Below are 23,851 nucleotides of genomic sequence, written 5' to 3'. Positions count from 1 at the left end.
GATGACATTCGTCTGGCACTGACAAACCTAAAACCTAGGATTGATAAACTGTGCAGGAGCCACCAAGCCCACCCCTCCCACTAGTGAGGGAACAGGTACACACAAAGAGACACACATACTGTTTATAACTGAAGACACACTGAATGTAATGAATAAATGGCAAAACAAACAAAAAATCCTGTACATGTTAACTATTAATATTACTGTTGAATAGTATGTAAAATGTTAATAATATATATATATATATATATATATATATATATATATATATTATTAAGACAGAAATAACTTTCAAAAATGCTCAAAATATATGTTTATTGTTCATATTACTGTTGAATATTATATTATTAAGACAGAAATCACTTTAAAAAGATGAACTGTTGATATTACCGTTTAATATTTTGTTAAGAATATTTGTAACAGAAGACACAATGAATGTAATGAATGACAAACAAAAGATAAAAAACTAAAAATGTTTACTGGTAATAGAAGAATATCTGATTTATATTAAGAATATTTATTAAGAAGCTGTATGTTTAATTTCTTACATTTGCCATCATAATGTACTGATCATTAAAAAGACAACAGGGGGGGGTCCCTGCCAGAGGATAATGCTATATGGGGGTCCTTGGCATGGCAAAGTTTGGGAACCCCTGCTCTAGTCTACACTCCTTTCAGACGAGACATACAGTATACCACGTGACGACACGTTACGCTCGGGTTGTGTTCAGGAAAAACAGGCACTGGCTTGTTTAATTATTATGCGATCTAGATTTCTTCGGACGGACTCCCCCCCCCCAAAAAAGAAAACTCTTTGGTTCTCCACAAATTACACAAGTCAGCGGTTGTTTTTTTTTCCCGCACACACCCATACACTTCAGACTCGACAGCTCATTCGCTTTTAGTCTGTGTTAAGAGAGAAGAAGAGAGAAGGACAGATGGAGGAGATCACTCAACTGCCACTTGATTCAATAATTAAATAATTCATTAACATCAATAAATTGGAAGTAAGAGTAAGAAGTAATTACCATGACACAAACCATCCACAGCTCAAAGCATTAGTTAGTAACAGATGTGAACACGACCCACTTAAATGAACAAAAGTTGCACACAGAAGTTACCTCTCCGAAAGTGTCTTTCGTCTTCAGCTCATAGTCCTATTGTGAATCAGAAAATCCTGAGTACCCCAAAGTTTTATGTTAGAAATGTATAGTACGGGCACGCAGCACATAGAAACGGCCGTATGCCAACTTGCATATGTTGGGCAAATCGCAATTTTAATATAAATTGCATTAATTAGCATTATTGGGCAATTCTGGAGTGATTTTGGGGGTTATTGAGGATGCTGAATACATTCCTAAAAGATTAAACTGTAAAACTAAAAAGCTGTGAAGAGTTGGGTTGTTAGTTCTAAGTCCTGCCAATAGAGTTGTGCAGGAATGAATCCCAAAACACGAAAATGAGTCAGCATTTTTCGACTTCCAGTTGTATTGAACGCATTTTAGGGTAAAACAAAACTCCAGAAAGGAGTTTCTAAAGTAGTTGTACACCCCCCCCCAAGTGCCCTCCGGCTATACCTGAGGTTGTGCAGAGCAGCCACTGCCAGTGTGCCGCTGAGCACCAGCAGGGTGAGGATGTATGGGTACAGCAGCAGGGTGCCAGCCAGGCGCTCCAGAGTGTCGAAGGGAAGCAGGCCGAACGCCTCCTCACACAGGTACAGACTGGCATCAAAGTCCCTGAGACATGAAGACGCCAAAAAAGCTTAGCAGGGACTCTTTAAACAAAACATTTATTATTTAGAGTTCCTACTTTTCTTCTATATATAATGCTAAAGTAAATATCTTTAGGTTTTTAAATGACAAGACATTAATGACATGGACTTGGACTTTAAGGAACTGGGATGGACACTTTTCAAAATATACAGACAAAAGGATACAAATATGAATCTAGAAGCAGATTAATCAATCATCTAAATACTCAGAGTCGCAGCCCCAGTTGCTATCACATGAAACAACAGATTCTGTGCAACTGATCGAAAAAACATTTTTAATTATAGTGCAAATGTTTCCATAATGAACTGGATCTATTATCTTCATATGCCATCAACGTGTGTTATTTCCCGCGCTTCTGGAGAACAGGTGTGCAGATAAGTTATTGGGGTGGGAATAGGGATGAGAAAATAAGATAGGAGTACAACAAAGGAATCAGCGAGTGAGAGAAGCAGGCAGAGCAGAAAGCCTCCTGAATAATTGAAGGGCCGGTTGTGTGGCGTTGGGATGAGAGCCGTGTTATCGAGAGCCACCCAGGAGCAGCTACCCGCACTGCACACACACTATCTGATCGATGGGAGGCCTGATGGCGACACCCCGACATCTATTATTCACACACACTAAGACTGTAGGTGCTAAAATCCTGGTGCTTAGTGAATAATACAGTCACCTTAGATCAAGTCAAGAGGTGTATGGGTGCAGACTGTGTGTGTGTGTGTGTGTGTGTGTGTGTGTGTGTGTGCGTGCGTGCGTGCGTGCGTGCGTGTGTGTGTGCGCTTCTGAAATATGGATTCATCAGAATAAAGTGTGACTGTGTTAGAGAGGAGAAGCATGGGAATGTCCTGGTGTGTGTGTTTAGGCATCCACAAGTGTGTGTTCATACCTCGTTGGCCCCAAGGCAAACTTTGACTTGATGAATTTAAAGATGTGTTCGTCTGATCTGAGTTGAAGTGCTTTCTGTAAACACACACAAACACACAGATAGGGTCATCCTGTCAGGGCTACAAATCAACACGCTGAGACGTACAAATAGGTTAAATAAACCATGCCGAGATCAAGCTTACGAGTTGGAGATACATGAGTAGGAGAGGAGGGCTGCAGGAGTGGGAGAGTGTAGTGGGGGGGTGGAGCAATATTAAGACGGCACATGGAGGAGCAGAGGAACGGGAGAGGAGGGGTGTGAGAGGATGGAAGCCTTGGGAGGCAAGTCACCTATCTCCTAATCAGATTTAAATAGTTTTCATTTCATTATGACTATTTCATTATATTTCATTAGATATCCAAAGTGACGTACGATAAGTGCATTCAATCAAGAAGATACACATTTAAAAAAAGCAAGAATCCTGCAAATCCATGACCTTCCACTACACCAAATGATTGTAATAGGTGAAGGGGATCATTTAATGTTTCCAAGTTTCTTGTTGTAATACTCTTTTAGGCCACAAGAGGCTGAGCACACCACTCTTTTGTGTTTTAAAAATCTGTAAAACATTTTGTTTCGATCTACCTGGATCACGGATCGCAAGCTTTTTTTTCTTCTGACTTTCCTCCCGGGGCTTCTGTAAAAGAAAAGCTGTGAGGAGCACCTTGGCCAGGTAGTTGATGGTGACGGTGAGGAGGAGGACCATGGCGCTGTGGAGGAGCAGTCTGCCCAGACGGACGAGGGGACTTCCTGTCTTCAGACCAGACTGCAGGAGCAGACCGCAACAAAACATGTACACTCAATGCAGCTGACAGACACATCTATACACACACACACACATACACATCCTGTGTTAGAAACCACCATGTCTCAATTAGGGCTGCAACAAACGACTAATTTGATAATCGATTAATCTATCGATTAATCGACTATTCGGACTATTACTGTATGCCTTGCACAATTTCTCAAACGCTCTTATTTAGCCATCAACTTTTAGATTTAGCTTGAGGTTGTTTTAGGCATGTGGAAACTAGCAATGAAGACAATAAAGATGAATACTTGATTCCAAAATACATATATTATTGAAATAACTTAAATTGTGAACAAAACTAACATTGCTTTTTATTCAAATTAAATAAATAATATTTCACATCAAAAGAAACAACAGTGTTTTAACAAATCGTATTAAATAATCTGATGTAAACAGAATAGCTGAAACTTTAACAAACTAAATAATAATAATAATAATAATATATAATATTTTTATAGCGCCTTTCAGGAAACCCAAGGTTGCTTTACAAGTCGGGTAGGGGGGGGGAGTAGGGGAAAAAAGGCAGACAGGTTAAGGGGGTGGGGGGGGAGTAGCGGACAAATACACCTATTAAACTAACTATACAGTGGGGAAAGCCTTGGTAAAAAGGTGCGTTTTGAGGGCTTTTTTGAAAATGTCCAGGGTTGGGGCGCTGCGGATTTCGGGGGGGAGAGAGTTCCAGAGGGTGGGGGATGCCACACTGAAGGCTCCGTCACCAAAAGTCCACAAATAACTCTGTTACCTCTAATCATTATGTTTGTATAATGTAGTTAGCTCCGTGTGTTGCTGCTAGCATACATAACACCTGACGTGGAAACGTTACTCGTGGACGGGGCTACAGAGCTACTAGAAAGACAGTCGAACCCGGTGCATTCCTCCGTCTGGATGTGGAGCACTTTTGCTAAATGTTTAGACAAATAGCTCGTGTTACCGCCCTTACATGCTAAACTCTTATTCCACTTTTGGTAACGAGCATTCTCCACATCGAGACGGGTAAAGTTTAACCACCTCGGAGCGCGTTCTCTCCGCCATCTCCCACGTGTGTGTGTGTGTGTGTGTTGCTGCATGTTGCAGCTGCCCGTGTGTAAACTGCCCCGCCCCCTCGCAAGCAGGCGGGGGAGAGAAAGATCGAAAATACATCATAGACGCATTTGTTTCCTTTTTGCATATTAGAAACGAGTTGGCGACACTAAGACTGCGATATAATGTCTTTGTAGCAATAATACATGACATATATTTTTTAAATGTCTCCAGTACCGATACAAAGACCAATAAAGTTAGAGCTTAACGGGGCGTAAAACACACGTGATGACGTCACCAACGAATCGACGACTGAATTAGTTGGCAACTAATTTGGTAATCGATTTTAATCGATTAAGTCGATTAGTTGTTGCACCCCTAGTCTCAATTTATATTCATATTAAATGTGGACACATGGCTGACATATTATTATCCGATGAAGTACGCATTTCCTTTGCAGTTCATAATTGTTATTACTGACTGCTACTTAACTGTCTTAGACTGTTACACCACAGATCATCTCCGTTATGTGCCTTAACACTTTTCTACTTAAGTACACTGAACAAAAATATAAATGCAACACTTTTGTTTTTGCTCCCATTTGTCATGAGATGAACTCAAAGATCTAAAACATGTTCTATATACACAAAATAACCATTTATCTTAAAAAAAATCAGAGTGGCCTTTTATTATGGCCAGCCTAAAGCACACCTGTGCAATAATCATGCTGTCTAATCAGCATCTTGATATGCCACACCTGTGAGGTGGGATGGATTATCTCGGCAAAGGAGAAGTGCTCACTATCACAGATTTTTTCAGATTTGTGAACAATATTTGAGAGAAATGGTTATTTTGTGTATATAGAAAAAGTTTTAGATCTTTGAGTTCATCTCATGAAAAATGGGAGCAAAAACAAAAGTGTTGCGTTTATATTTGTGTTCAGTGTAGTAGGTAATAACCAGCTGCTTCTTCATTAATGAATATGTTCACTTTCTGCACTGTCCCTTTGCTGTAACAATGTACATTTCTCATCGTGGGATGAATAAAGGATTTCTGATTCGGACATTCTACAGAAACAATCAAATAAGCTGTTTATACATTTGAACCCAGAGGTGGGACGTCATAAAATGCAGGGCAAAAGTGAGTCTCAAATCTTGGCTATAAAGTTCAAGCAATCAAATGTGTCATATGGAATAGTACAAGTAACAATTCCAGTGAAAAAGACAATACACCAGTTCCTATGCAACTTTAACAAAGGATTCTTTTAAAGCAAACTGATGAGGTTTTTCTGTTGCAGCAACTAGAGTTGGGGTTTGAAAGCTTTATTTCAATCTGAATCTCGTTTTTCAATCCCTTATTTTCAGCTTTCAACATTTGTAACAAAGGTTTAATGAATACAACTCAATGATTTCCTGTTGTTGTTGTTCTCTTATTCTATGGTCCTGATTCAGAGTTGATCATATACATAATGTAGGGATTCAGACAAGAGCCATTCATAAGGCAGCCGTGTTGGAGTAGAACTACAGACAGACATATTCCCTCGTGAGCCATTTCACCGAGTGATGCCTCTTTGATCTGACAGACGATGTTTGGCTGATACACCAGCTTGAAAACTCACCAGACACAGCCTCTAAAACAATGGCTTGTATTTATTTTCAAGATCATTTTCTTTTCATATCGTTGATAATTAACATTTCTCCAGCTGTCTTATTTCCACGTCCACCCTGTCAAATGAAATGGTTTTGTAATTGTTACTGTGATAAGATCTGATTTAACTAAATGACATGTATACCTGAGAGGGAAATGTGTCTCCAGAATACCCATTTGTATTATCTTTTACAAAATCAGACTTCCTCACACGGGCTTCTTCACGCCATGCGGCTTAACTTCCATCTGTGTTTGTCTGGCTGCATATTTCCCTGTGACTTTGATACACTTACCAGTTTGTCATTCACAGATTAAGAACCTTATTCTCTGAACCATCACACACACACACACACACACACGCACACACACACACACACACTAACCTGGCAGTGTCTGATGAAGAGTGCGGCTACGATGAAGCTCAGCACCAGTGATCCCAGGATCATGGAGTTACAGAACTGGAGGAGCCACACACTCAGCAGACTGCTCACTTGGACCAGGTACAGAGTGGTCACCTAGAGAACACACACACACACACACACACACACACACACACACACACACACACACACACACACACACACACACACACACACACACACACACACACACACACACACACACACACACACACACACACACACACACACAGTGCTGTGAAACATAAAGGTGCAATACACAGAATGCAGAGCATTAGCAGCAAACACACTTCCTCTGTGTAGTAATCTGACCAGGGGCCTCATTTATAAATGTGGCGAACGCTCAAAAGATGGCGTACGCCAGTTTCTAAGCGATCTTTGCGATTTATAAAAAACAAACTCTAACCCATCCGTACGCGGTACGCACAAAAACGGGAGAGACGAGAAACTGCGACACCGTTGGCAGAAGGAAGAATGGAGATAAACTTGTGAAAATAATTCCATAAATAAAATTACCTCTCATTTATCATATATGAAGAATTCATTTTCACACATTGATTAAAGCCAATCTTAAAATGATTTAACAAACGCCTGTTTGAGACTCCTCAGTGCACACAAAAACATAACTTGGAGAAATAAATAAATACGGATATGTTATTGAAAACCACCTCGAATATGTTGTGTTAATGTTATGAAATGTTTTCTCATAAATGATGCGGTAAGCAGGAGGACAGAATTACGTCTAAACTGACGCCGTTTTGCATTTCTATAGGTTGTAGATATGAGCATGGTTTTATATACTAGCCTATCACGTTTAATCGTGTTTTATGTCGTTTGCCAAGACTTGATAAGTCGTTCGTAAAACACAGGAGGTATGGAAACTAAGAATACCATATGTGGTCAATTGTACAGCTAATATAACACAACACATTAGTTGTATTTCCTTTAACTGGTAGATATAGAGTTGCTGCAGTGGAGACGCTGCGCACAGCTGATCGACAGCTGGGACACAAACCACCAAATACAAAAACATAATTCAGATCCAGTCGTCATGACTACGCTCCGGAGGGATTCCCAATCATTTCTTACAGTTTCTCATCAAGCGGGGGGTCTCCTGTCCCCGGTACAAACACACTGACACACTGCCTGAGGAAGGCTATGTGTATTTCTTTTGTCATGAACCTTTTTCGGACCACTTATTTATTTATGTTGGCGACGATCCGACCTCCATGCTGCTACTCTGTTCAAACGGCATCCACCAAACAATGTGATTTATCTCCACCTCCCCAAAAGAAAACTAAATCTGACACGGTGTGAGATTTCTTTTTTAGCTGTTCTGTCCTCATTTCCTGCGATCTTCTCCATGCAGTCAGTCAGAATGGATATTAATAATGGCCGTTGACTATTTATAGGCGAATATGGGCGTTACGTGAAGCCCGCAAAAGCTGCGTCGTATTTGGAGTTGATTGTGATTTATAAAGGGAAACCGGCGTAGGACGTGCGTGCGCAGTGTTTTATAAATCGGAATATTTGTCTGCGTATTTCTTTACTTTGTCCTAAGTACGCCACCTTCCCACGTGAATCCTACGCACAGCTTTATAAATGAGGCCCCTGGTCTTATATACACCGCCTTTCTGTGGATTAGGTCAGGTGGGTCCTGGAGCCTCACCTGTGTAGTTGTGATGAAGTCCAGACAGTCCAGGCTGTATATGATGAGAGCCTGAACCAGCAGGATGAACTGGTTGAACTGCCACGTCAGACAGAAGCAAAACGTTGTCACATACATCAACCACACCATCACTTTCTGTGGAGGGAAACACACACACACACACACACACACACACACACACACACACACACACACACACACACACACACACACACACACACACACACACACACACACACACACACACACACACACTGGGGTTAGATTCTGGGTACTCAATGGCTTGTATACTCATTCCTGTTGTGCTGCTTGCTGTTTGGTGGCATGTTTCCTCTGCATGGTACGTCTCTGCTGACGGGATATACTTTTAGTGACAGATCTTTTTTTCCATTTTGTTTTCCACTGCGGATCGTACCCTCTCAGTGTAGGCCGGAATATCAGCATAGGTACATCTGCCATTCATTAATTGTGCTGCTTAGTGTCCTTGCTGTGTCTGGTGCTGTTTTTAGGCGAGTTGACATTTGTTTTATTAAATCTAGGTTGAGTAAATGAAAGTAATTACAGTAGCAATTGTCGGTTGCTTGGTTAAAAAACGGCAGGTTTGTGCAGGATGTGTCAAGCTCGTGACTATTTTATCTGACCAATCATTGGTCTACAGCAGTGCTTCTCAAAGTGTGGTCCACTGGTGTTCCGTGAGCGCCCCCTAGTGGTCCGTGAGTATATTGGTAACATTTCACATTTGAAAATAATTATTCAATTTAAGTTTTCCGCACCTTCGCAGGAATATCTCCGCAATGGAGCGAGGTTAAGTTTCACTTTTGATTGCATGATATAGCCCAGCGCAACACCTTCATCACACATGCTGCCACTTGTTTGTACCATTTTCAGGCGATTTGCAATCTGTTCTAGAAAAATGATGTTTTTTTTTATATTTGTGGAGTTAGGTCCGCGAGTGTTTTTTTATTGGTTAAGTGGTCCTTGGTATGAAAAAGTTTGAGAAAACACTGGTCTACAGTGACTAGGGGTGGCTCAGTTTGCTTAGAACCACGACAAGGGCTGTGTCAAAAGAAGTAGGAGTTACTCGAGCATCTTTTGCAAATGAAAAACCAAAATAGAGCAAGTTGCATCGAGGACAATCGTGCAATACCCTGCAGTGTAAATGCACCATTAGGGAGTTAGAATATTGAGCAGGTGGCTTGTGTGTTTCAATTCCAGGCCAATGTAAAGTGTACACCAAGTTACAAAGAGGATACAGACATTTTTAAAACATGTTTCCTACAATATCAGAAGTATTGTCGTCGGGCCTTAACATTTATTTAGGCGTCCCGTCAGCCCAATGACAATAAGACATTTGTTTAGGACGCAGATAACTTACTATCCACGCATTGTTTTTTCTCTGATAATGCTTCCTTGTGAACAATACATACAAGTTTCAAAAAGTGTTAGGGTTAGCAGCCAGTGAATGGAGGCTCTATCGTGTTGGGTTATGGTGAATGTAAGCGTGTCATGATGTTTCATCTAAATATAATCTTGTAAAATGTAGTTTTTGGCGGGAAACTTGAATAGAGTTTTTTGAAGGACATAAAGTCACTATAAAATAAATAAAATAGAGGGAATTTTGACCTGTTGAACTTCAAAACAGTAAGAGTAAAACCGGCTTGTTTGTTGAAATACACAGGATTTAGCATTTCGTTTTTTATTGTGGCATCAAATCAGTATTGACAATCCATGAAATAACACTTATACTGTATAGGTATTGACTTCTACACTTTGTGTATCGTGACATCCTTTGTGATCAGTAGCTTTGATTTAGCGTGGGTTTGTGCCTACCTGCTGTAAGTCTGTGAGCTGAGGCCTGAGGTAACAGGTGATAGCGGCGACCTGCAGCGCGAGGAAGGGCATCGACCAGTTCTCTCTGAGCGAGATGGTGAACTCCACACGAGTGGTATCTACCCTGAAGGGAGAAAGAGAGGGAGGGAGTGATTCACTTTCACAATGATGTCAAATGTTCAAACCCCAACTAAGACCTACAGCATCGGACACATACGGCAGTGTCTCAAACGTGTGTGTTGCCGATCAACCGGACATAAAGGAATGAGTCCAATAACACAGATGCCTGAAATAAGATGTGTGGTTCGAACAAGCTGAAGAGATTTCCCCTTGTTGTTCTTTGATATAAAATAGGTCAGTAACTAGCCCACACGTTAAGGTCTTCCATGTGTCATTAAAAAAGCGGTTGCTAGGGAGTTGGAAACATCATCGCGCCAAACATTGGCCGCCTTTAGCTTAGCGGTGGTGATGTGAAGTTGTACGACCGTGATGTAGTTTGTTTATAGCTGTAGGTTAGCTATTTGCTTCTGGCAATTGCATTGACGTGAATTGTTGAGATTATCCTGATGAACTAAACATGTCGGTATCATACAGTATGGGTTGCCATAGATCTTACTTTTTATTTTACTAAATCCAATGGAAACATCCCTTTGCATTTGCTCTGACTCCTCCTAAATAGGATGTCAGTTTTTTGGGGGGGTCGTTTTTTATTGATTTGGACTCCAAAGGAACTTGATCTCGGACACAGTGTTACGGCAGCTGTATCACAACCAATAGCATTTCTATAAGTCCTGGACACAATGGTTTGGAAAGCCCCAGAGTTGTCAGTGACTCCCACAGTGCGTCCCTGCTTCTCCAGGCGCAAGGAGTCCTTGTCTGAGGGGAAGAATGGAATTCTTCAAAATGAAGGATCACTTAACGGCTACATTCCCACGGCAATCTTGAGTTGGGGGGAGATTGAGGTTGAGAGGGTTAGTTATCCGCTCGTTCCTGTCTCTTTGCATTATAATTAGCCTTCTGTTTGCCGCAGGGAAAATGTATATTTGGGACGAAAGGGCTCTCATTTTCGGACTATTGGGTTTGCAAAATAATGGGCGTTCAGAACAACTAACTGGCACCTAGGGCTGCTCGATTATGGCAGAAATCATAATCTCAATTATTTGGGTCAATAATTGATATCACGATTATTAAAAAAACGATTCTCCATTTACTTTGAAAACATAAATGTATTGAAGAAAAAAAATGTGAACAGTATGTTTTTAACAGTTGATTACCCTGAACTTTAAGTATAATTCAACTGAAAAAACAATTTAAAAAAAAGTAATAAAAAATAAATAATAATAATAATAATCGTTTTATTTCGATTACGTTGTTTTCGTAATCGTTGCCATCCATAATCGTAATTGCGATTAAAATACGATGAATTGAGCAGCCCTACTGGCACCTACTACGGATCCAGCCCACCTTGGCACTGTTTTGTCCCACTTTGATCCCCACGGTAGTTTTTTTTATTCCTCCCAGATTCCTCCTTTGCTCCGAGTACTAAAATCCAATATGAAAGCTTCCCCTAAGTGAGTTCTGTGATTTATATTATTTTCCACTCAACCATGAAGGCAAATGAATCCACCATAAAAAACGTTCTTTAAAAAACTTTCACACCTGACACAAAAAGATCTATCAAAATCCCCCTCATTTGCAAAAAGTCGCTGCGGAAGTGGCTCGTGAAATATGTTCCTTGTGTATATGAAATACTGATTAATGTGACCTTTACTGCAATGCGCTCTTAATGAGGACCTTTACAATGTTAATTTGACTGCTCTTAAAGACTTGAAGAGTGATACAGAAAGATACAAGTGTATTAATTGGCATTATATGGCCCATCATCTGTCACCCTGCGATCTAAATCCCAAATCCCAAATAGGTACGTTCCTAGCCTGAAGCATCTCCTCAGTCCTGAAGCTTTTATTTCCCTTTCTTCTGTTGTCCTGCCTGCTGTGATCTTGGCACAAAAGCAACATCCCCACTTGGAGAATTGCAATCAGATGCAGAAAAGGGAGAATTGCACTCAGCTGCAATTTAGCGTGCTTGCCCAATATATCTGTGAATCAACGTTGAGACGGGGAAGATAGCGTGAGCAAGTGGAGGGATCAGCGGACACAATGCATTCTGTGTAAATCCCACACCGTGTGTGTGTTACTGAGACCTTACACACATGTTGGAATCATTCACTTCTGTTTTAAAGTCAATGAAACATCTCAAAAGTTTGACATGTGCATCCAGGCTTAAGGAGTAAGGGATTACATGTAACAGGATTACATCATCACGATACAAATAGCTCCTTAGTAACATGAAAAAAATCCATAATTAGATTACTGTTACATTTAAAAAAAAAAAAAATGGGATTACTCGCAGGATTACAAACCTATAAATCAAATCTCTGAGCAGAGGACACACTTTGATCCTAAATATCTTGGTTTCTTCTTTTCCAAGATGACATTGTTCTGTCATAATAAACTTAAGTAAGCAACTTCCTTACTTATTTAATTGCATTGCATTTGATAAAGAGGTAACTAAAATGTAACAGAAAGTAATCAGATTACATTACTTAATGATTTTGGAACCAAGATTAGGTTACTGATGAATGTTTACAGGCAACTAGTCATTGTCATGGAATACATTTTTAAAGTTACCCTCCCATCCCTGCTTCCATTGTTTACACCCTCTGGTAAAAAGATGGGTTTTTCATCTCTTCTTTAACTGCTTTGCACTCCTTGTTCTATCACAAAATGACTTACATGGACACTGACGATTTGTGATTTGTCGAGCTTGAGTGAGCATCAAACCTAAGAATATACTCCTATGTTGTGCCGACATGGGAAATTGGCGTGACATTATCAGAGTTTGAGTCTGAAAGGGGCATTGCCGCAAGAACACACCGTTATTGCTCACCTGTTGAGGATGTACCAGACCCCGGTGAGAGTGCCGGCCAGCCAGGAGCCTGACAGGAGCCATGCAGTTAGGTACAGAGCGATCACATACACTGCCTGGAGCGAGAACACTGTGTAGATGTAGAAATACACTGGCTCCAGATAGGACTGAAACACACACACACACACACACACACACACACACACACACACACACACACAGAGAGAGCGGCAGTTCATTAGAGCCAGCGACAGACTCTCAGGAACACTGTGGCATTTTCAAAGTTTGCTCTGATATTTCAGTCGTGTCACAGTGAGCTCTCTGAGGCAGCTAAGTAACTGCTGCTCAGTTAATTGATCTGCCGATACAGAAACCTTTTCCTCCTCCGACGTGACAAGTACAAGTGTGCCAAGACATGTCGGCTAGAAAAGACCAAAATGTTAAATGCCACAGCGGATCAACAGCCTGACGGACTGCAGTGAAAAGCTCTTATTATGATCAAGGGTCAAATGAATCACTTTAAGCTTATGAATATTTTATACAAAAATGTGTATATTTATATATTTAACATAAAATAATAACAAACAGTTTTGCTACTGAATTTGATATAGATATATATATGTTTTACTATATTTTTTTTATTCATTTTCCACATTGAAAAACATAAAAACATTTTTTTTTTAAAACGTACATAACAACAATGCGATAATAAATAATGAAATACATCGACTGACATGACTTCACTTAAATTCAAATGAATACCATTGATACAAATAATATGTATTTGTTGTCATGGTGATGACAACAAATAAATAAAAAAAGATAATAAAATAAAGGTTGCTCTTCCTCGCTGTTGACATTTTAATTATTATTAGCTTATGTCAGAATTGGTAGTAAGCTGCTAAAACCCAGGGCGTGGCATTGGTTTCAGTGCCATCATTCTTTTCTAACAGGCCAACAAATAAACAGACTACTTGATTCATATAATATATATTTTGCCAACATACTCTTTTCATACTCAAGCTATTGAAAGAAAAGTAAATATTTAATTTTTCGTGTCATGCTTTGATATCCATGTAAACAGCTGATCACTGTATGATTATTATTCATGGCAGTACTTATTCAATATGTATGACAAAAGAAAACAGCGTATTGTGGTATAATTGTGATTGTATGAAATGACAAGAACAGTCAGAGAGCGAGTCAATCATCCTGTAATAGTGGCGGGCATTACTCTAATCTATTGTGTTTTACAAGCCCTTGTAAATATCTGACAGCTGAGTGATGGGGTACCTGTATGGGCAACAGTCTGTAGAGAACACTGAGGAAGACCTCCTGGTAGATATTCATCCGCTGAAGGAGATTGATGGTCCTCTTGGATTCTGTCAAGTTGTCATGGATCAAATCTGAGAGGCCTGGGAACACACACAAACACACTCTTTTAAAATGCCACCATTTCTTCACGGCGACATTGACTGATAATGATAATGATTGGGTATGAATGTTTCACAAAGCTCACCCTCCAGAGCATGGTGCTTGTTAAAGAACAATAAAAGTGCTTGAAATGTATTTCCACCCCTAAAAACACAGATTCTTCTGCCTCAATTGAAATCAGTGATCGCTGCGAGCACCATAGATGACTGAAATCATCAAGTGCATTCAACCTTGAAAGCCTCAGGCATTATTTCCTTTGCTCAATTGTAAAAAAAAGAGCATTGTTGCAGGTTTTTTTCTCCATAAAGTCTTAAATGTCAGCATTTCCCATAGTCTTTTTATGACGCTACCTCAACTTAAAGGGGCCCTAGTATGCTCATGTTCAGGTTCATATCAGTATGTGGTGTCTCTCTACTGGGACATGTCTCCATGCTCTAATGTTCACAAAGCTCTTTATTGTTTTCATACTGCCTGTGCTGCAGCACCTCTTTTCACCCTCTGTCTGAAACCAGAGCCCAGTCTGCTCTGATTGGTTAGCTGGCCGGCTCTGTTGTGATTGATCAATGCCTAGAGATGTCCCGCCCCTTAGCCTATCACATACAAAATAAGCGTGGGTGTTATGTAGTGATGGATGGTCCAATGGAGGCATTTCAGGCACGGGGGAGTGTATGGGAGAGAAACTCCCTCAGGGGGGAAAGTTGATATTTGAGCCTTTCCAGACAAAATACATGCACACGACTGCTGTCAAATGACAGATGTCATTCATAGTAAACATTCATTATAAACTACTGTGGTCACTCCACAGAAACTGCCCTCCTTGCTGTCACTGAGGAACTGCACACTGCTAAAGCAGCCTCCCTCTCCTCTGTCATCATCCTGTTGGACCTGTCTGCTGCATTCGACACGGTGAACCATCAGATCCTCCTTCGCACTCTCCAAGACCTTGGAGTTTCAGACTCTGCACTTTCCCTCCTCAGCTCATACCTCAAAGACCGTACCTACAGGGTAACTTGGAGAAGGTCCGAGTCCGACCCTTGTCAATTAACTACAGGGGTCCCTCAGGGCTCTGTTCTTGGTCCCCTCCTCTTCTCCCTGTACACAAACTCGCTCGGATCTGTCATTAGCCCGCATGGTTTTTCATACCACTGCTACGCTGACGACACCCAATTCATTCTGTCCTTTCCCCGCTCAGAGACCCGGGTCGTCGCACGCATCTCTGCTTGTCTAGCTGACATCTCTCAGTGGATGTCCGCTCATCACCTCAAGCTCAACCTTGACAAAACTGAACTGCTTTTCCTTCCGGGAAAAGATTGTCCCACTCTTGACCTGACAATCAACATTGGCACCTCTGTTGTTTCCCCGACTCAGACTGCAAGGAATCTGGGTGTGACCCTAGATAACAACCTGTCCTTCACTGCAAACATCGCTGCTACAACCCGTTGCTGCAGATACACGCTTTACAACATCAGGAAGATGCGTCCCCAGCTGACCCAGAAAGCGACCCAGCTTCTGGTCCAGGCTTTCGTCACCTCACGCCTAAACTACTGCAACTCCCTCCTGGCTGGTCTACCTGCATGTGCCATCCGACCTCTGCAGCTCATTCAGAATGCAACGGCTCGTCTGGTCTTCAACCTTCCTAAATTTTCCCACACCACGCCACTCCTCCGCTCCCTTCATTGGCTTCCGGTAACTGCTAGAATTCACTTCAAGACACTGGTACTTGCGTACCATGCTGCGAATGGATCTGGCCCTTCCTACATCCAGGACATGGTTAAACTGTACACCCCAGCGCGTGCTCTACGTTCTGCATCAGCCAAACGACTCGCTGCACCCTCGCTGCGAGGGGGACCCAAGTTCCCATCAGCAAAAACACGTGGGTTTGCTATCCTGGCTCCAAAATGGTGGAATGAGCTCCCCATTGACATCAGGACGGCAGAAAGCTTACACACCTTCCGGTGCAGACTGAAAACTCATCTCTTTCGACTCCACTTCGAGCAATATAATTACTAACAAAGAACTGCTAACAGAACACTTATATACTAATAAAGGACTGCCTTATCTATAGCCAGTTGAGTAGCACTTGAAATACTTGGCTCTATGAAACCCGATGTACTTATATGATTCTGTTTTCTCCAAGGTTGTGTCTTCCTGGTCGAATATACTTATTGTAAGTCGCTTTGGATAAAAGCGTCAGCTAAATGCAATGTAATGTAATAGTGACAAATTATGTAATCCCTTTAGCTTTACTGAGAGTTTTAGCCCTTTTGCCCCTTTTTCTACTCCCATCGCTGTTCCTCTGACTGCTTCTCAGTAAGTACTTTGGTGAGGTTTATTGGCAAGAAAAACTAATATAACACCCACATTGTATTAAAAATAAATGCATATTCTCCTATATTCCTCCCATTGCATGCAAAAAGGCTGGTACTGATGTTATATGACCGTGCACACACACACACACTGGTGTCAGTATTCCAGAAGGGGCAGTGGGTGCAGCATGGTCTCTGTGTATCTGTTTTGACTGGAACAAAGCGTGACAGCAAAGAGCTGAGTTTCTGCTGCAGGCCGGTGTGTGTCAGCCTCATCCTTTCTGCCTTTTTCATCCATGTAAGAGCTTTAAACTAAAGATCCATTGCTGCCCACACACACACACAACCCACCCACTCATCCTGTATCTTTCTATTCACGCCTTCCTCCATCCTTTTCTTTCCATGTATGCTTACTTTCTCCCATCTCACCTAATTGCATACATCAATCTTACATTTGTCTCATTTCCACCATTATGCCACATGTTGTTCTCTGCCCCCCCCAGTACCATTAATACTGTGACACAGCCGCTCTGCAGACAGAAAAATAAAGGAGTGCAGAGTGAGAGTGAAAGGGAGGTCAGCCAGTTCTCCGCCGATTAGCCTTCAGCTCAATTATTTGCCTTAGTGCAAAATTAGGCCAGTTTCCAACTAGAAATGTTACAGGATAACGGGAAGAAATAATTAGACTCGTCTCCCTCAGACTAGACTGAGCGTCTCAGAAACAGCACTGGTTTGTTTGATCTGGTTGGAAAATGGAGAGGGAAAAGATGTCGGTAGAGACAGCTGTATGGTGTCTCCATCCATGTAAAAATAGAATTACCAAAAGTATAATAAGACTATGTTTCAATCACCATAGCAATTACTTCTAAATAAAGCTCCATTAGTTGGTTAAAACATCTGACTCAAACAAGAATCCTGCAAAAGGGCCATACATGCAGGTTCAAACTCAGACGCAAGTGTTTTTTTTCATGCACTGGTCTGAACTTTTGGGCATGTTGTGTCTTCTCTCGGACGAGTAGAAAAGAAAAATATAAAAAAGACACATCCTGATGTATTGTCTGCTTTTGTCTGAAGATGTCTCCCTTAACAGCTTAAGTTAGTATCAGATAATGCCTCATTTGCACATTCAAACTAAATATTTTAGAACGTTTGCAATATAAAAAACACATCAATTACAATACAATCATTTTATTTCATGGTATTAGCAATTAGTTTCCCCTTTCGTTTCTTGTATGGAATTTGACAATACATATCCGTAAAGGTCGTTTTCTCAAGGTATATATTGTGTTCTCATTCTGAGGCAGAAATCTTTAGTAGTACTTAGAGCAAACTTTCCAGCGCTGTTGGATCTATATTCTAAAGTTTCTCGACAGAGGGATTTGTTAATACATTATTTACAGCCTGATTTATATAACATTACGATGGCGAGAAATAGATGTAGTTGTTATGGCTGTTGACCGTGTGAGCGATAAAACTCTCCTGGGACATGTCTCCCATGTGTTTCTTTGATGTTCAAAAAGCTCTTTATTCGTCTCATACGGCCTGTGCTGTATTTCACCCTCTGTCTGAAACCAGAGCCCAGTCTGCTCTGATTGGTTAGCTGGCCTGCTCTGTTGTGATTGGTTAGAGAGGTCCCGTCCGTTAGCCCAGTGGTTCCCAACCTTTTTCAGTGAGAAACCCCATGGGTAATTGGAAATATTTCCGAGCCCCCCCCCCCCAACCCGGTTCCCACCGAGATTGTACAACTCTATACAATTAATTTGACCAAACATTACATTTTCTCTGCTAATAATAACAAGACAAAAAGATCCAAGCATATTTTTATATTTTATTATGGATGAACATGAACACAAGTGCTTGTATTGGCAGATGTCCCTGTGCCACTGTGAAATAATGAGGCCTAATTGAAACAATTACTAGTACCGCTTATCGATCCGGTTCTTTAACAGTATTTTTATTATAGGTTCGTTTTGTTCTTTTTTAAGGGAAAAACTAAACTAATTGGAAAGAGAATTAACATTGATTTATTGTATGTATAGTGTGGATTATGGGCTGCTAGCAGACATAACATACATATACATAGTGGTGGTAGTAAATAAGTAGATTTACTCAAGTACTGTACTTATTTTGAGGTACTTAAGTATTTCCACTTTTGCTTCTTTGTACTTCTACTCCACTACAGTTCAGAGGTAAATTATGTACTTTTACTAAACATATTTATTACCTAGTTACTTTACAGATCTGGATGAATGATGTGAAATATAATCAAGTGTTAAATCAGACTTTAGTCACACCTGGAGTAAATTCACAAGCTACCCTGCAGTATACTACTTTTACTTAAGTACTTGATCTGAGTATTTCTCCCACCTTACACGTAATTGGGGCAACAGAACTCAGAGTTAAGGAAGTCGAAAACGGTGCATTTCTCCGTATGAACATGATGCCTTTTGGCCAACTGATGGACAGATTGCTCGTGTTTCCGCGTTTATGTGAAAAAAGAGCATCGACCACATCGAGCGTTGTAGATAGTCACTTTTGAACGCTCTGTTCTCCCCCAGCGGATCTCTGTGTGCACGGTGCTGTTTGTCTGTGAGCGAGTCTGTGAGCGAGATGCCCCACCCCCCGCACACAGAGAGAGAGAGAAAGAGGGAGAGAGAGAGAGAGAAAGAGAGAGAAAGAGAGACCACCGACCACGATTTTCGGCGTCGATAGATGTCGGGCCGTTGATGAGCGTCGTGTCGCCCTACTCAGATTGGTGTGTACTGCACCGTCGTGTCTTTTCGGCCGTGCCGACACCTTCCGCCGCCGCTTCGACATGTTGAATCGCTAGGCTGTCAGCCAAAGAAATCACTCTGATTGGCTGTTCAGCTTAGCGAATCAGTGCATGAGAAGCTTAACGGAATTGAGGGACCCAAACAAACTATTAAGAAGGCAAATCTGAGATTTCATTTAACTCCAGCTCTCGACACAGGTTCGGGAAAGCCCCATGAGCTTCTCGCTGTAGAGTGAAAATGGAACGCACACGCTATTTGTTGTTTGTTTATATCCCCGGGCGCTGTACACTAGCTGCCCACTGCTCCTACTACTAGACTCCTGGTACTAGGATAGGTTAAATGCAGAGGCCAAATGTCACTGTGTGTGCTCTGCATGTGTGACCATTAAAGAGGGTTACATCCCTCCCAATTATAATTCTATATCACGCAGTCTGTTCTTCTTCTCTCGGTTATCATGCAGTCTTTCTTCCGGTTGTTGCCTCTTTTGAATGACGAATACACACTACCGCCGCCTGCTGGTAAGGAGAGTTATTGCCACTCACGCATGCGCAGTTCGTACGTGCTACTTGGCCGTCGGCTGAAGTCTTTGCGGTGTGTTCCAGTGCGAAACATGGCCAAGACGCAGGAGACGTGAGGCAACGTGAGCCGACGTTCCATCGGGACGTGTTCTTTGGTGTCAGTTTGGTGTGTAAGGAGCTTTAGATGTCAAGGGAGATGTATGCCTCATCATACTTTGTTGATTTGGGCATTATAGCTGAAAGGCTTGTCGTGGGCGCGTCCACTTTTCTTTTAACTGCCGATTGAGTAAAAAATGTGTCAATTTTATAGATTTTAAGAGCAAACAATGTATGTTTACAACTTCTTCCCAAGCTACACACGTCCCCCCTGCAATAGCGCTTCAGCCCCCCCCTGGAGGGCAGTGGTTCCCAAGCCCTCCAGGTTGGGAACCACTGCCTTAGCCTATAACGTACAATGTGTTGGACAGCTAGCCAATATTTCTGGAGGGACCACAGTGATTTTATTCTTTACAGACCATTTACATGCAAAAGAACCTATATACCTACAGGAAAGGTAATACCCAAGAAGCACAATTGGGCCATTTTAAATGATGTATACCTTCCTGTATGGACGGGGCCTGCAACATCTGCTTGTAGTAGGAGTAGTAAAGTCCACATTCTGTCCGGAAAGAGATCTCACGCTCCACTTCCTGAAAGCAGAAAGGGGATTTTAGTCAAAGACATCAAAGACTTCTGTTTTCTGAAACATGGAAAACAGATGAAACACTTTTTGAGAAAGTAGAATACCGCCATAACTATAAATCTTTCTTCTTTTTAAGCCTGTGCTTATACTGTTTTCAATCAATTGATTTAGTTCTGACAGATAATATTAATGTGAGCAATTTAAGCAATACATATGTGTTTTGTAACTACCTTTTTGTATCTATACCATTGCTACTTAAAAAGGCAGATATATCTATAACATGGAATAATCAGAAGAGGCTAGATAGCCGCATACTAGGGATGTTAAGATTCACAGATTTGCATCGGTGAACCGGCATAAACGTTCAAGATGCGAGTGCACCGGTTGAAAGAGTGCACATCGGCTACAGTTTGGGTTGAACTCGCGAAAGGGGTGAATCGTATCGCATCGCCTGGTGTTTCAAATGTATCGTTAATGTATCGTGGCAACGTATCGAGATGCGCATCGCATCGGCCTCAGTGATGGAGATGCACATCCCTACCGCATACACATTTATCGTGGCAAAGAATAATGGAAAACTTGAAGAATATATTTAAGAAAAAGCTTAAATACTCGTAATGCTCAACAACTATAGCACAAGTGTGTTGATGTGTGTTTATGTGTGTACTTAGACGATGTCTTCCCAGGAGTGTTCCTGCTTGCCATGTATGATGATTGTTCCACTAGAGCGTAAAGACGGAGAGCAAACAGTGAACAAGCAGCTGCAGAATATAAACTCAATCCTCCATCCATCATGTTCCCTCTGTGAATAGCTTTTACAGCTGTGCTCCACTAAAAACACATTCTTTGAGTGTAGTGATATATTTTGTTGACATATCGGCTTTGTGCTTTAACTCAAAGTCTCTCAAATTGTTTCTCCAGGATTATCCTTTTCATATTTCCGTTGGATTTCAAAAACTACCTATGAAAAACCTAAGCATAGTGAGAGTATGACTAAAGTGCCGGTGATGTCATTATTGTTCAGTAATGACTTACAGATTGCTGTTTCTAGTAAAGAGACCATAAAAACATCTCATAAAACCTGTTTTTAAATGACTTAGAGGAAACGGCTCAGCTGATTAAACTTACTGAAAAAAACTAAAAAGTGCGGTCAAATATATTATGTGTAAGAAATGTTCCATATTTTAAGTATGTTCCTAATTGTCCCTTTGTAGCCAAATACCATGACCTGATTAATCAAGTGGAAACCAGAGCATAATTGACCCAAATAGTTACCTAAGGAGTGAGGAGTGAACATGTTCAGCTCTCTTCTGTCCATTGGATGTTCTGAAACTTGCTGGAATGGTCCAAGAAAGAAATAACCTATTCAACTTTGGAGCCTACCTGAATCACGGGGCCGATATGGAATTTGTGTTGAACTGTTGCTGACATTCCGAGGTAGATGGTCTGGACTCAAGTTTAAATAATCTGAAAAATGTGTTCCCAACTGGAAATGTTCCAAGAAAGCCCCCTCAAGTCAGAACAACGACATGCAAAAAAGCATCGTCTTTGTAACACAATGAAGTCAGAAGAACAACGTCCCAACGTCCCAACGCACCATTGGCGGAAAACTAGGCAGTACAGCAAAACACAGATGCAAGAAGAATGTATCAACCTCTTGTTTCACAAAATAGACTCAGAACATAATGAGCAAAAATAAGCTGTGATTGATTGGTTGGGAAATGTTCGCCCTCTAAGTTTAGTGACATCAGTAAACTACCAGCATAAGCACCACCCGTAATTATATGACCTTTCTGTCAGGGTCTGAAACCAGCACCTGGCATATGTGGTTACATGTTTGCGTTTGATGTATGGTGTTAGCGAATGATTGGACAGAGACAGCTGTTGGCAATTGGTGGAAAGGAGGAAGGAACAGTAAAGTTGTCAAGTGGTCGTAAATAAACAGTGTAGGTTTAATCTTTCCCATGAATAAATTCTGCAGCTCATCATGACCAAAGTACATTTTTCATTTCTGGCCCTCTTAACTACAGGGAAAAGTAAAGAGGGTCAGCTTCTATAAGTCTCCCCTGTGCTTCTCGAACACACATACATATTGTTTCTTGCAATATACCTATTTCTAGTTGTACATCTGACTGTATCATGATATCCCTATTTCTAGTTGTACACCTGACTGTATCATGATATCCCTATTTCTAGTTGTACACCTGACTGTATCATGATATCCCTGTGTAGTGGCCATCTGTAACACCAGCAGTACGTTGTAGCATCCCTTTTCAGCTCTCTTGAAAATGACTCACAAAATGTAAACCAAGTGTCCACTTTATCGTTATTCGAGACACAGCAGGAAGCTTTTGAATAAAAAAAGGATATCTTGGATTGACTGATTCGTCACAATGAATGAAGGGGCAGGGCTGCTCATAACGGCATGGACGATAATAGATGACGAGCAGTTGAAAATAAAAATAAATTATATATTCACACATATACAAATATAGTCGCTGGACCTACTCCTACTGTGAGCTAAGATTGGAGAGCTGAGAGGTGTGACCGTTTGTATATGCCCCACGTTACCGCCTGGACCCCTGGAACTCTTACCGCAAGCTTGTGCGGTTCTTTTAATCAAAGCTTCAGATTGACGCCGCAGTGTAACCCCTACCGTGAGCTGAGAGAACCACAGCAGATTCTCGTGAATGGCGTTGACGCACCAGGCCTGAGCCAGTGCCAGCAGCCCAGCTAATAACAGCCCGGCTGCCATGGAAACACACTGTCGCCAAGGCCACCGGGGTCGAATCTCTAAACCGGAACAAGCACCGGATCCTCCGAGCAGGTAACCCTCCCCTGTGCCTCGCTGTGAGGCATTCGATCGTCCTGCCCCCCATATGTTACTGCTGCATCTCCCTGCAGCTGCTGCATCTTGTGAACGGCCCAAAGTACGTTGAAGTTTCCTCGGCTTTACTCTCTTACGAAGCTCCATCTCCCGGGAACACGGAGATCATCAATATGTTCTTGGGTCCTTTGATGAGCTCAACTCAGGTAGATAAACAGCACGCTCCGGGGCTGAGCCGTAGAAGTGATACACATCCATTACAGGAAGACATTTAAATGCAGTGTGTTTTTCTTTT

At 41.4% G+C, this 23,851-nt stretch overlaps 1 protein-coding gene across 3 annotated transcripts in view; it reads right to left on the bottom strand.

The window, feature by feature from the left end:
* The window catches only part of dpy19l3 (dpy-19 like C-mannosyltransferase 3), a 104,637-nt gene that overhangs the window by 65,849 nt on the left and 14,937 nt on the right, over positions 1 to 23,851 (bottom strand). For all 3 annotated transcript variants that reach the window (XM_034103542.2, XM_034103556.2, XM_034103552.2), the window contains exons 4-12: positions 20,646 to 20,736; positions 14,309 to 14,430; positions 13,037 to 13,182; positions 10,088 to 10,211; positions 8,258 to 8,392; positions 6,553 to 6,684; positions 3,356 to 3,457; positions 2,653 to 2,726; positions 1,578 to 1,736 (exon numbers count right to left, since the gene is read on the bottom strand). In XM_034103542.2, coding sequence (XP_033959433.1) covers positions 1,578 to 1,736; positions 2,653 to 2,726; positions 3,356 to 3,457; positions 6,553 to 6,684; positions 8,258 to 8,392; positions 10,088 to 10,211; positions 13,037 to 13,182; positions 14,309 to 14,430; positions 20,646 to 20,736 — 1,085 coding nt within the window. The remainder of the gene's footprint in view (positions 1 to 1,577; positions 1,737 to 2,652; positions 2,727 to 3,355; positions 3,458 to 6,552; positions 6,685 to 8,257; positions 8,393 to 10,087; positions 10,212 to 13,036; positions 13,183 to 14,308; positions 14,431 to 20,645; positions 20,737 to 23,851) is intronic.

The sequence above is a fragment of the Pseudochaenichthys georgianus genome, chromosome 3 (assembly GCF_902827115.2).
Source record: "Pseudochaenichthys georgianus chromosome 3, fPseGeo1.2, whole genome shotgun sequence".
NCBI classification, from domain to species: Eukaryota; Metazoa; Chordata; class Actinopteri; order Perciformes; family Channichthyidae; genus Pseudochaenichthys; species Pseudochaenichthys georgianus.
Note: the sequence above shows the minus strand (reverse complement) of the source record. Positions and strands in the feature narration are given on the sequence as shown.